General features: G+C 35.7%; 1 protein-coding gene across 2 annotated transcripts in view; it reads left to right on the top strand.

Moving 5' to 3' along the window:
* EPHA6 (EPH receptor A6) overlaps positions 1–14198 on the top strand; it is an 877165-nt gene that overhangs the window by 637825 nt on the left and 225142 nt on the right. For both annotated transcript variants that reach the window (XM_054577406.1, XM_054577405.1), the window contains exon 11: positions 7897–8082. In XM_054577406.1, coding sequence (XP_054433381.1) covers positions 7897–8082 — 186 coding nt within the window. The remainder of the gene's footprint in view (positions 1–7896; positions 8083–14198) is intronic.

Genomic DNA, 14198 nt, shown 5'->3' with positions numbered 1-14198 from the left:
GGAGATATAGCATCAAAAATATTGCTATGAGATATGTCTGAGGTTTTACCACCTATGTTTTCTTCTGAGACTGTTATGATTTCTTGGCTTACATTTCAGTCTTTTATCCATTTTGAGTTTATTCTTGTATGTGGTATAAGTTGGTGGTCTAGTTCCATTTTTTTACTTGGAGCCATGGGCAAATGATGCAGCATGCAGATGATCTTTTATTGAGTTGTACATTTACAACTGGTTTTGCTAACCAATGTCACGCCAATAAATTCAATTATTTAAAAAAACCTAGAAATGAAGGATAAATTATATATTTAGCACATCTTTTGTGGTAAAAAATCAGTATTTTTTAAATGACTCAGTGGTTACATGAAACTTTTCTAAGACTCAAAAAGCTTTGCAAATATTTATACATTGATCTTTCGCTCTTAAGAAATAGATAAGTGGTAGTTATTTAACGCACCCACAATGATACTAAAGAAGGAAAAAGTAACGTGACTTTCTCTAATGCCACAAAGCAAAATATATAGCAGTGAAGCCAGAAATAGAAGCCCTAACCTCTAAGAACTTATCCTCTTTCTTGTCATCATTTAATCCTTCTACTGACAAGCCTTGTTAAACATGAGAGATCTTGCATTGCATTGAACCTTTCTGTGAAGTTGACTTAGAAGTATTCAAATATCATTTATAAAGACGAGAGATTGTAAGTTCTCTAAAAGAACGTCGTTCTCTTTCGTTCATAGAAGGTATGCTATGTATCAAGAAGAAATCAGAAAGAATTAGTCATAAGGATTCTGATCATTCATCCTTGAATGACAGACAGTGAATGCAATTGGGGTGGGTGACCCTCCTGATAACATTAATAATAATGGAAGTTACCTGAAGACCTCAGAGACAAATATATCCCTCTCAACTGAATTAAAAGTCTGTTATATGTTTCTCACCCCATTTCTTGTTTACTAACTCTTTCTTTACAGGATACTTATATTAAAGTGTACAAATATTAAAGACTTGTTTTTATGTATTTAGGCACTGTGGATACAACAGAAAATAGAGGTAGTTAAGGCCCATGCCTTCATGACTTAAATCAGCAGTTTTCAATGTTTACCATCTCATGGCCCACACAAACTGATTACTAAAATTCTGCAGCGCACCAAGAAATTCATTATTTTTTGCCCATCTGTAAAAAAAAGTATGTATAATTTTTTATTCATTCACACTAGAAGGCTATTGTTGTGTTGGCTGTTGTCTCTTTTTTATTTGACACTCTAAGGGAAAAGAGGTCAGGTATCAGGTATCGCACATTTTAAAAATTCTTGTGGCACAGGAGCGTGCCATGGCATGCGGGCTGAGACCGCCGACCCAGATGATAGATGGCATGGTCAGAGGAGGCGTTGAAATGGAGCAATAACTAATAAATGGGTAAATTAGTTAAAAATGAATTTCAAAGATAATTTCAAACAGTCAAAAGTGTTATAAAGTAAAGGTAGGGTGGGGAAAAGTAGGTTTACAGTTGTATCCACTTTCAAATACAATAATGAATAAATAATACAATGTAGTGAGTACATGTAACAGTTTATTCTGTTGTTATTTATTCATTCATTATTGTATCCAAAAGTGGATACAACTGTAAACCTACTTTTGCCCCGCCCTGTATGTTATGCTAATATTCTCAAGCCTAAGATCCCAGGAACACACTATGATTAAAAAAAAAGTTAGGTTCAGCAAGAAAATCATACAGAACAGAGGATGATAGTTTGTGTCCGTAACAGGGTGTTAGACAAATCCTATTATAGGATTTGGGCTTTGGTTGGGTGATTTGGGAGAAAGTCTAAAAAAGCAGGGATCTGCTCTAGATTAAAGGCTAATAGGAGACAGAGGCAATTCTGTGACTGTCTACCTCTTTTCATTGCCTCCTATTCACCCTGTTGGTGAGGGAGGGATTCCCACATTAGGGTTATGGGAGGATGGATCCACAGCACACTACATTAGACAGATGAGATTGACAGATATTTATTAATTACATATTCTCACAGCCCAGGAGGAGGAGGACACCACACACCGCATAGGGCCACATAGGGGTTGCACTGGGGAACCGAGTGAACAACCAGGTTAAGAAGGCAAGCTTTAAGGCACCAAGAGGGTGAGGTGCCCCTTGTGCCCTTAGGAGGATATGATTGGCTTGTTTGAATCATCCCACAGGCTGGCAGGAAAGTGAAACCTACTACTCAGGGAAAAGGAGAGACTGGATCTGATCCCTTTGATAAGGAGTGGTGTTTGGCTAGAGGATCTCCTCTGTGGGGGCGGAGTGGGGAGGAGAATCTGCGATAAGACCATTTGAAACCCTCCCGGTTTCCCCTAGATATCAAAACAGCACATAATACTGGGCCTTAATTTTAGGACTTTAACCACAGTATCTTTTTTTTAAGATTCCTTTTCTATCTTTTTTCTGTTGTATTTGTTTTCTTTGCCCAACCCCTCAATCACCACACTGTTGTCCATGTCCATGAGTCTTGTATCTTTTTGCTTGATCCTTCCACCACCTAAACTCCATCCCCCCATAGCTGTCAGCCTGCTCTCTATCTGAGTCTCGATTTTGCTTATTAGTTCAGTTTGTTCATTAGATTCCACATGTCAGTGAAATCATATGGTATTTGTCTTTCTCTGCCTGGCTTATTTCACTTAGCATAAAGTTCCCTAGGCCCATCTATGCTGTTGCAAAGGGTAGAATTTTTTTCTTTTTTTATGGCTGAGCTATCACCTCACACCTGTCAGAATGGCTATCATCAATAAATCAACAGACAACAAGTGCTGGCAAGGATGTGGAGAAAGGGGAACCCGTTAGCACTGTTGGTGGGAATGCAGACTGGTGCTGCCACTGTGGAAAGCTGTATGGAGACACCTCAAAAAATTAAAAATGGATCTGCCTTTTCATCCAGCAATTCCACTTCTGGGAATTTATCCAAAGAAACCCAAAACATTCAAAATAACATAAGCACCCCTATGTTCATTGCAATGTTATTTACAATTGCCAAGATATGGATGCAGCCCAAATATCCACCAATAGATGAGTAGATAAAAAAAAACTATGTGACTTTTACACAATAGAATTCTACTCAGCCATAACTACAGTATCCTAATTAATCATATCTAGAGGAAGGGGACACTGAAACAAGATGGGGTGACAATTGGTAAAGGAGCAGCCGTCACTCATTTTAGCTAAGAGAGGCTGTTTAGTATTTTTGGCTCTGTGACCTTGCCTTTGTCCATGCTTAGGCAAAATTATGCCGTGGCCTTGCTCCATCTCATTTTATCATGGTCTCAGTATAACCTTGTTAAGGTTGATCTAATGACTGATGGTAGAAAAACATAGTCAAGCTCTGAGAGCAAGCCCAGCTTCTGACTGTAGAGCTACTATTCTTCTCTTTCTCATTGGAAGGAACTGATGGTAGTGAGAACCTAAATCAGATGGGCTGATGAGAGAAACTTTTCTGAAGGGACCTCAAGTCTTAGCATTTATTGCTAATAAGCCATCCACATAGAGGGTGGAGACCAGGGTGGAAGAAGGAAAGCTCATAGACAGCATTCCCATGAGAGGGAAGCAGCAAATGTGAAGAAAGGAAACATCTTATTACACCTGGGAGGCGTGTCCTCCACTTCCTCTACTACCCCCTCCCACTTTTTGATTGATTATATAGGCTTATGTGGAAAATTCTATACTAATTGATATTTAATATGACTGTACATATAATACAACTAAATTGTTTATCTAGAAAGGTTTTACCACCATCCAGGGAGATAGATAGATAGATAGGGCTGTCAGCCAGTGAATGGGGCCATCAGTGGCAGAAGATCAATTATCCTAGATGAACTTTTCTTTGCTTGCCTGAAACTAGATAGACTATAGTGGTTTTTTTTCCAGAGCATCTAACAACATATTTGAGCTTATCTTTCACCATTTTCATTTTATAGTGAAAGATCCCTAGTATATGATTTTATCATTCCATCCACCTGTGCATATCCAGTTGATGTGTTTGAACACTATGCAATGGTTGATTTAAAGACACCAACTGGAAATTTAGTGTACTAAAACCTGAAAACATTAATGATAAGAAACCTCTTAGACAGCAGAGAATAGTGGTTATAAGCAATAACTCTGGAGCCAAACTGCCAGGGTTCAAATTACATATCTACTACTTTCTAGTTATGCCACTGTGGAACAGTTACTTAGCTCATGTGCCTCAGTTTTCTCATCTGTAATGTGGGGATAATAATGGTACCTACCTGAAAGGTCTGTTGTTGAGATTAAAATATACATATTTAGTTTTGAGACCTCACTCATGATAAGCACTATAGGAGTGATTAACTTTTGTTAATAGTGATGATGAGGTATTGGAAAACAAAAAGGAAAAGTAGTTAACAACATATTCCTACAGTGAGTGAATTAATGATGAACTTACCAGTATATATAAACATTAACAGATCTTACTGAGGAATTATTTATCTTATGGCAATATAGAGGGCCTCCTCTCTTGCTACAAGAGCAATCATAAGATGGTCCAGTCTTTGGCACCACCTGAAAGTATACATTTAATCTAAAATATATTTTCCCCTCTGTCTGGTATGTCTGATATAGCCAGGCCTACCACGGATAGGGGTTTTTATAAATTCTGTGACTGAATTTTTTAGACTTTGCCTTAAGAATACACTAGGGGTCTCAGATCTTTAAGTGTGGTGGCCAGATTTAATGTCACTAAAATAAGTGTGGAAGGAGCCCCAAATACTAATTAGAAAGAGCATAAGCACCGCTATATTCATTGCAGTGTTATTTACAATTGCCAAGATAGGAAGCAGCCCAAATGTCCATCAATAATAGATGAGCAGATGAAACAACTGCGAGACATTTACATAATGGCTTATGTGGAAAATTTCACCCTAAAAGAGAAAATTTAACCCTTTGCAACAGTATGAATGGACCCGAGAACATTATGCTAAGTGAAATAAGCCAGTCAGAGAAAGACAAATGCCATATGATTTCACTCACATGTGGAAGCTAATGAGCAAACTGAACTAACAAGGAAAATGGGGACAGACTCATAGATGGGGAGCAGGTTTACAACTAAGGGGGGAGGGTAGGGGTGGAGGGAGGGAGCAAAAAGGAAAAGGGACTCATGGACATGGACAACAGTGTGGTGATTGCTGGGAGGAGAGGGGTATAACAGTTCTAAAAGGTAATAGAAAAATACAATAAAGATTAAATAAAATAAATTAATTTAAAATAAAAAATAAATAAATAAATAAAATATGTGATAACAACTTGATTATGAAAAGCTTGACATGAAGAAAACACCTGCCTGGTATTAATAAGATACATGAATTTCAGGCAAAAAAAGAAAATCAAAGAAAATTACCTCTATACCTGTCTTGATAAAATACCAACAGAATTCTCTATTTATTTCATTATACTTAGACATTTATTTGAATTACTATGAAATGTTAACAGAAAATCAATTGGATTATGGGGTCCAGGCAGGTGAAGAGTTTTAAAATACTGATGAATCTTTATATGTATTAACAGATTTATTAAGGCAATATTAAAAAAAAAGAAGAGAAACATTTGTTTTGTTGTAGATATTTATTACAAGCCAGAGTGATCTGAGAAGGAATTTCAAGTATTTTAGTAGGCGTGGATGTATTGGACATTGACATTCCTTTTCTCTCAAGGTTTGGAGCCTTAACAGAAAATTGTTGAAAATCTCTATCAATTGCCATTTTTTATATCCAGGAGAAAAATCTTTTTAAAAAAATGAAAACATTATTACAAATAAAACTGAAAAACTATGGATCCTTTTTTTTGTAAACATAAGAACATTTAACCCACAACAGACTGAAAATGCCATTAAATAAAAAAAGATTATTATGTTTTTGATGTTAAATTATGCAAGATTTGTAAAACACCAATATCATATGCACTGAAATTAGGGACCACATTCTAGTTAGCGTTTTTTTTTTTGTTTTCTCAGTTGTTTGTTCTTTTAATATATGTAGAATAAACTCTTTAGTCAGACTACTTCCTATTTCTAATGGACATGTTTACGCAATTTAGAAAGCAAAGTTTTGGCCTGTTTGTTCCTAGTTTTTTCCACTAAAAAAATAATAAGCATGTACACCAAAAGGTGGTTAATTTCCATCTATAGCCAACATTTTTTTAAAAGATTTTATTTATTTATTTTTAGAGAGAGGGAAGGCAAGGAGATAGAGATGGGGAGAAAGATTGATGTGTGAAAGAAACATCTGTTGCCTCTCGCATGCTCCCAACTGCGGACCTGGCCCGCAACCCAGGCCTGTGCCCTGACTGGAAATCAAACTGGTGACCTTTTGGATTGCAGGCCAGCACTCAGTCCACTGAGTCACACCAGCCAGGGTGATAGTTAACAGTTAGTTGACTGCAATGAAATGACCCAAAGAAAATTTGTATAATTGAAATCTATAGTATTGCAAAAATTTAATTTTATCCTCTACACTTACACTTCCATTGAATCAAACTTTTGCCCAGACCTGCTAAAAAACCAACTGAAGATATTTTAATATTCATTCTTTTCACTCTTCCAGGATTTGTATAACTTAAAGCATATGAATAGCACTTTACATTTTATAAGCTCTTTCACATATATTATCACTTTTGATCTTTCAAATATCCTTATAGGGGAAGGATATTATAGAATTATGGAAGGTTTTATTATCTCACACTTTCTATATGAATAAATTGGGGGTCAAGCATCATAGCCATAAGTAAATGCAGGTAATTGGCCCTAGATAAATTCAGTCTTCAACTTCAAGCCTTATTGAATTTATTGTGTTGCACTGAGAAAACCTCTGACCTTGTCCACAATAACCCCCTTTTCAGCCTTGAATCCTTAGTACCTTATGTCTATATCATTATTTTTACTATTTCTGATATTTGAATCTTTATCTTCACCTCCCTTATTCCCGTCATAAACCCCTTTCTTTCTTTCTTCAATGTTTCTGTTTTTCTTGAATATCCAAATCACATCCATCATTCAAGGCCCAGCAAAACTTACACCTCCTCTGGGAAGTCTTCCAGGTCTCACCATTCTTACTTAATATAGCACTTGCAAAGATTGATTCTTGTATTCTTAAGTTGTTCTGTTTATGTTTATCAAACTTGCCTACTAAACTATAAACCCCCAAGAACAGAGACCAAGTCTACACTTCTTTGAAATTCACAGCATCCTAGCACTGGATATATAGGTAGTAAATTCATAATAAGTATTTGGCAATTATTTAATCTGCCCAATGAAGCCATTGCTGAACTTACTGTATTTATATTCCAAACGTATGCCTTATAATTTACCTTATGGAATTGCTTATTATGGTTGAGTGTAGTGTGATCTTTTCAATATGGTCATATACAAATTGACCCTAGCATTGATTTCTAATGGCAGTGAAGACCAGGCATATGGCCTACAGGATCAATTCAACTACATATGCCTGATGAATTCCCAGAATAGAGCAGACATTTGACCCATATATCATTATTGAGAACAGGAACAGGAAACAATGTGCAGTGATTGCTTATCCATAGAATTACATTAACATCACCCATTCAGTTATTCATAATTTCTCAGCAGATCAGGAATATCTACCGAAGGTAGCTCTGTGACACAACATATGAAAGCGGATTCTGATATTTATTATAAATGATGCTGATCAAAAATATTGTCATTACAAATTTAATTTTAAGAAAGAAATCTCCATGTGAAAATGACACACTTGAAAGTCATTACCTTAAAAAACAAAAACTTGGTCCTGTATGACAATTCAGCTCTTCTGCAATATAAGTATTCTCTTTAAACTGATGGCTACTTTTGTTCATATTTTAAGGAGAATTTGGAGAAGTCTGTAGTGGGCGTTTGAAGACACCAGGGAAAAGGGAGATCCCAGTTGCTATCAAAACTTTAAAAGGTGGCCACATGGATCGACAAAGAAGAGATTTTCTAAGAGAAGCTAGTATCATGGGTCAGTTTGACCACCCAAATATTATTCGACTAGAAGGTGTTGTCACAAAAAGTAAGTACTGATCTCTTTAATTACTGCTTTTATATATTATCTCAGTTCCTTTTATTTTGAAAAAAATGTTTAATAGTAATACTATAGCCATTAAAGGGACAACTTAGTTCAGATGTTATCTTCTGATATCACCCCCCAAGAGACTTAATATTAGGCTATGACATTATCAGAGTTTGCATTGGTCACCAAAGAGCCTTGAAATGGTATTTATTATTGGTCTATGGCAATACCACCCTAAATGTGCCCGGTCTCGTCTGAAATGGTATTTATTACCTATAAATCATTTGCTAATTTAACTTGAAGCAATGAATCAAGGGTAAAGAGTATATATATATATATATTTCTCACTTTTATAAGCTATTCCCTTTTTATAAAGCTGCCTCAATTTCAGTGTTAGTAGAAGAAACAGTTTAAATATTTTGGGTCATTAAGGTAAAATAATTCAGTTTGAAAATAAATTGCATATACAAACATAGAATGCTTTATCTAAAGTAAAACCTTTTAACAAAAAGTTCTGTGTGGAACCCATCTACATAAATACCATTAGGATGAAGTTATTTTAATTTATATAAAATAAAGATAGAACTACAATTTCTGAAATAAAAAGTCTGTTTTTAATGGAAATGGTGGGATGAAAGCCATTCCTTTGAAAAGAAGTTTTTTTAAATCACAATTAATCATATTTTGAAGAAATAGATTGCTATATATTCACTTTTATTTGTATAATCATAGGACATAAAGCCTAACTATATTTCTCTGTATTTTATTCACTAATGAATATAACATATAAAACAAAATACAGAATGGCATTTTTAAAAACACAGAAAAACAATTCAAATCTTTGAGAGGCATTTTTCTTTCATAACACTGAAATTTCTTTGAAAATCATTTATATGAAGAAATTTAATGTCATATTTGTAGCAAAAGAGTATAAAAATTTACTAAATATGTAACTGACTGTACGTCTGAAAACTTAAGCCCTCCTCACAAGGCATTGGCCAACATGCTGCCCAATGGGAGCAGCAGATTACCCACAGCCGTGGTAGTATTGAGGACTCAAAGAGTTCGTTGATGACTTCTCTTGTGGCAGGCTGTTACTTTAGTGGCCTTCATGAGCTTTCCAGTGCTCATACCCTTGTGTTTTCTCTCCTACGTTGACTCTGGGCTTGTCTATGTGACCAGCTTTCACCAATGAGACAGTAACAAGTGTGGTACAACGGAGGGCATCTTACATGTTTGCACACTGGAACCAGTCCTCTTTCAAAACTCCTTCCTGTAACCCAGAGTTCAGTGTTAAGCAAAGCCAATCCACATGGTGAGGGTATGTGCAGAGCTGCAAAGAGGAGGAGAACTGAGGCTCTCCAGTTGGCAGCTCCATCTGAGCTCCCAGCAGACAGTCAGCACCAAGTGCCAGCCTTACAGTGAACCATTTCAGACATTACACCTCCCTCCTCCCCCAACCACCACCAGATGTTGCAGCTGCAGTTGAAATCGTAGGCAGCCAAGAATCACCCCCCTCAGTTTAGTCAACCCATAAAATCATGAGAGATAATAAAATGGTTGTTGTTTAAAGCCACTGAGTAGTTAATTTATACAACCATAACTAACCAAACAGGTGGACCCTAGTTAGAATGCTGATCTCACCACCTAACTTGAATAAGTTTGGGTAAATTTTTTAATGCCTGTATTCTTTACTTTCACATCCATAAAATAAGACCAAAGTATCTTCTACTCCATAGGAATGCTGTAAGGGTTACATTTGTATTAAGTGTATAAAGCATTTAGCAATAGTATGTGGCTCACAGTAAGCCACTTTAGATGGTAGCCACTATCAGCACTCTGTGCCGGGCACTTAATACACATAGTTTGCCACTTCATTTTCACAGTAACTCTTCTGAGTATCAACATCCACTGAATCTCAGACAGTTAATTTCACCTTCATAAGGACCTCCAACTCATAGTGAGTAGCATGGCTGGTGTTCAAACTGAAGTCTATCTGACTCTAAAACCCATGGGGTTTTTTATTTGTTTAATGTTTGTTTTTGCTACTATCACAGTGATTGTCATAGTTTTACATTTTAATTATCTGAATTAAATAACATTAAATAAATAATTTGCTATTACTTTTCTCAATATATTACTTTTTAAAATGAGGAAAATATTTATGTGAGTAAAATAATAAATTACCTCTAAAATGTAAAATTTGGAAAGATTTAGCTATGCCATAATGCCTAGCAAAGATTGTAATCTAAAGGAGAGGAAATACTGTAACATGTTAATCATTTCTTTTATAGTTTCTGACTTCCTTGTTATTAATTTAGCATGAGTATTTCAGGTTATTTCTTTTGTTTTATATCTCTCTGGAAGGAAAAGTTAAATTTAAAGTTGGGTCATGAATCTTTGCAAAGCATTTAAAATAACAATTTAAATATGATATTGAATTTCTCTTATGTGTGTCTTTACATGAAATATCTGGAAATAAGTGTCCAACAATAAATTCAAAGCCTGAAAAGTATCAGAAATTTATTTTTTCCCTTTGATAAATCACATTAGGTGACTTTTTCATATATTCCTATGTGTTTTATTTACATGTTATAAAAACATGAAAATATATGGAAAGAAAAAAGATTTAGTATCCTTATGAAGTAGTAGAAATTCTTTATTCTAAATCAACTGAATAGGTTTAATAAGATTGCCTGGGGCACTTGTCTGCCAGTTTAAAATTCTCAGTTTATTTCACATAAACATGCAAACAACCAACACAGTTATTACTTTACATCTCTAACAATCTTGTCTTAAAATGGTACCAGTGACCTCAATGCAGCCAAAATTACATGATCCCAAAATAAATGTCCTTGTTCCATTTCGAAGAAAGAAAGAGAGAAAGAAAAAAAGAAAAAGAAAGAAAGAAAGAAAGAAAGGAAAGAAAGAAGGAGAAGAGAGGAAGAGAGAAAGAAAGAAAGAAAGAAAGAAAGGAGGAGAAAGAGAAAGGAAGGAAGGAAGGAAGGAAGGAAGGAAGGAAGGAAGGAAGGAAGGAAGGAAGGAAGGAAGGAAGGAAGGAAGGAAGGAAGGAGAAGGAAGGAAGGGGAAGAAAGAACCGTAGAAGGGATAAGAAAAGAAAAAATAATTAAGAAATGATAGACTCAGTATGCTTTTGAGTGGCAATACCATAGTGTTAATTTGTAAGAGTGAGCCCCATATAAGGATGTTCTGGTGCTGCAGGGGTGGGTGGTGGAGACGCAAAAGGAATAATTCCCGCAGAGATAAATGGGCATATTTATACTGTTATCTTCTTGACTCCAGTGCTCTGGGATTTTTAGGAGAAAGGCAATAAATAAATAAATGCCTTATTCCCATAAATACACAGTAATTATTCCAGGATTGCCCTTAAGTAGCTAAGGAATAGCTAACATTTAATGCTCCCTAAGGACTACCATATTGCGCAGAAGATAATACTGACAAAGATAAACATGTAATATAGGTTTATACGGTCATGTTAGTAGAGAACCTGCAGTTCTGAGAAATAAATGCACAGGCTCTCAGTCGAACCTAATGCAAAATTATAGATCAAAATCTTGACCAGATCCTTTTATAAGTTCTTAATAAGCATACTTTTTATCTTATTATATAGGTTTTATCTCTCAGACACACATATCACAAAGTTCTTTGGGACACTTTTACTCTTTCATATTTTTGCATATAACTACTTTTATTTTAAACTTGAAAGTTAAATAATTAAAAACTGTATTATATAAAAAGACCTAATAAAAGTTAAATCTATTTATTTTGATACAAATCACAATTTAATTTATGCTTAGCTCATACTTTTTTTCCAAGAACATAGAAATAGAAACCATCAGTTAGAGAATAGACTTATGCTGTTAGCAGCATGAATAGTAGCAATTTATAACAGGTAGTGTATACACGTCTCTTGAACTACCAAATAGCCAAAGAGGAAGAACTAATCTTCTATAAAAATATAGAATTGTGGTTAAATTATGAAGAAATACAATTCAAACACCACACTCCAGAAGACAGGGCCATGCAGTTTGAAATGATGATGGACAAGCCACAAGGAGAGGTAATGAAGAGCTTATATCCCAGATTAGTAGGTCATTATTAAACTTAGACATATTGATTCAAATACGTAAATTGTAAATCCAGTTAAAAGGAATAGAAGCCAACCAGGATAGCAAACAAATTCCCAAACATCACATCATTTCATCATAGAACATTCCTAAAGACTCAGTGGGATGTTACAGAAAGTATAGCAGAACATGCTACATCTGTTCAAACCCTTTAAAAATACTCCCAAAACTTTGTGGATTCCTTCTGGATGGTTTTGATGCCACATGGATTCAAAGTCAGGGAGTCAAGTCAATCCAGTTAAATACATGGTACTTAAAATGCACAAGAACTGCCTCTCGGGTCCCACAATCACATTCTACTTGCCAACTAGCACATGACCCCACCAATGTGACATCTGCCTCTTGACCTGGCTGTAATACTCTGCTATGAGCCACAAGTACTTGGACAAGTCATTCAGCATCTTCAGGTCTCAATTTTTTCCTCTGCACAAAGGATTAGAGTGCATAAGGGACTAGAAAATAATAAAAATCAAATCTATCTCTAATATTTTAATATTTTATTCCTTTGCCAAAAGAAGAGAATCAAGACGTTAGTGAGGGAAATCGGTGCCAGGGATAACTTGTAACCCCACCTCCAGCTTCAGGTTCGCATCAGTGATCTGAGAAGGGTAAGATGGAGAGGGTCCAGAAAACACAAAAAGGGACTTAGTAAAGTTTTTATTTGACAATCTGAAAAGTAGGAAAGGATAAAATTTTCCTGTAAGCAAAATCAAGGTTTGGATATGCACAGTATACATTTTTTAGGGGGTGAAGTATTCTGCAAAACTGATTCCAATGAAAGAAATTAGATGGTTGTTTTTCTTCTGGAGTTCAGCTACCCTGCTGGCTAAGGTAAGGTAAGAGTTTTGTTTTGTTTTGTTCTCCAAATAACATTTACTGAGCACCTTCAGGCGTTAGATACCACTGCTGATTAAAACCTAGAGATACAGAAAAGAAGGCCTCAGTGTCCGCAAGAAGCTCATTTATTGTAGACAGTGCACTGGAACATCAAGTAAGTAGGCAGGTATTTCCCAGTATGGTGTGTGGCATGTGCTATCTTGAATACAATTACTTATTAATGTATTCATTTATCCATTCAGCAAATGTTTATTGGGTGCCCACTCTTCTAGTTACTTATAATTAAGTAGTGAAAAAGAGCTTCTACCAACTGGTGACCAAAAAAAGAAATCTAAATATTGGCTGGTCAAAAGTAGGTTTACAGTTGTGAGTATGCAAAACAGATCTATTCTTATATTATTATTTATCAATTATTATATTACTTATTTGTGGTACAGCCATGAACCTACTTTTTCCCCCACCCTGTATATAAATATCATCTTAGGTAAAAAAAAAAAAAAAAAAAGACCTAAATGAAGTGAAGGAGCAAGCTGTGCTGAGATATGGTAGGAGAAAATCCCAGCCACAGGAAACAAGAAGTTTTAATCACTTGTGCTAAGAAAGGAGTTGACGTGTTAGGAGAACGCACAAAACAGCTGAAGCAAAGTAGTAACAGGACAGAGTACATGTTGAAAGGAAAAACTAGAGGCAGAAAAAACAGTAAAGAAGCTAGTATAATAATCCAAGTGAAAAATAATGAGAAAACAGATTAAATAGAGGCAGAAAGAAAGGGAGTATATTTAAGAGATATTTTAGGTTAAATTAAGAGACTTTAGTGATTGCACATGGGGATAGTTTCACATGACTTCCAAGTCTCTGGTTTACATAAGCAGGGAAATGGAGAGGAAACTCTGGAGAAATAACAGATTTGGATGGAGAAATAATGAATTCTGAATTGGACATGGTAAGTTTGTGGTGCTGGGGACATTTAAAGGTTCCAGGAAGCCTCCGGAGCCTGGGTGGACATCTGGGCTGCAGGCACAAATTAAGGAGAACTCAGTAGATGAATATTGATGGGCAGCTGAGGCCGAAAAGGAATACAGGGTCTCCCAGAACGCTGAGGAGAGCTAACCTCAATAGGCAGGCAGGGAC

This window comes from Pteronotus mesoamericanus, unplaced genomic scaffold (genome assembly GCF_021234165.1).
Source record: "Pteronotus mesoamericanus isolate MK-2021 breed Mesoamerican mustached bat unplaced genomic scaffold, CSHL_Meso_final contig_42, whole genome shotgun sequence".
Taxonomy (NCBI): Eukaryota; Metazoa; Chordata; class Mammalia; order Chiroptera; family Mormoopidae; genus Pteronotus; species Pteronotus mesoamericanus.
This window is presented reverse-complemented; position numbering and strand designations above follow the sequence as displayed.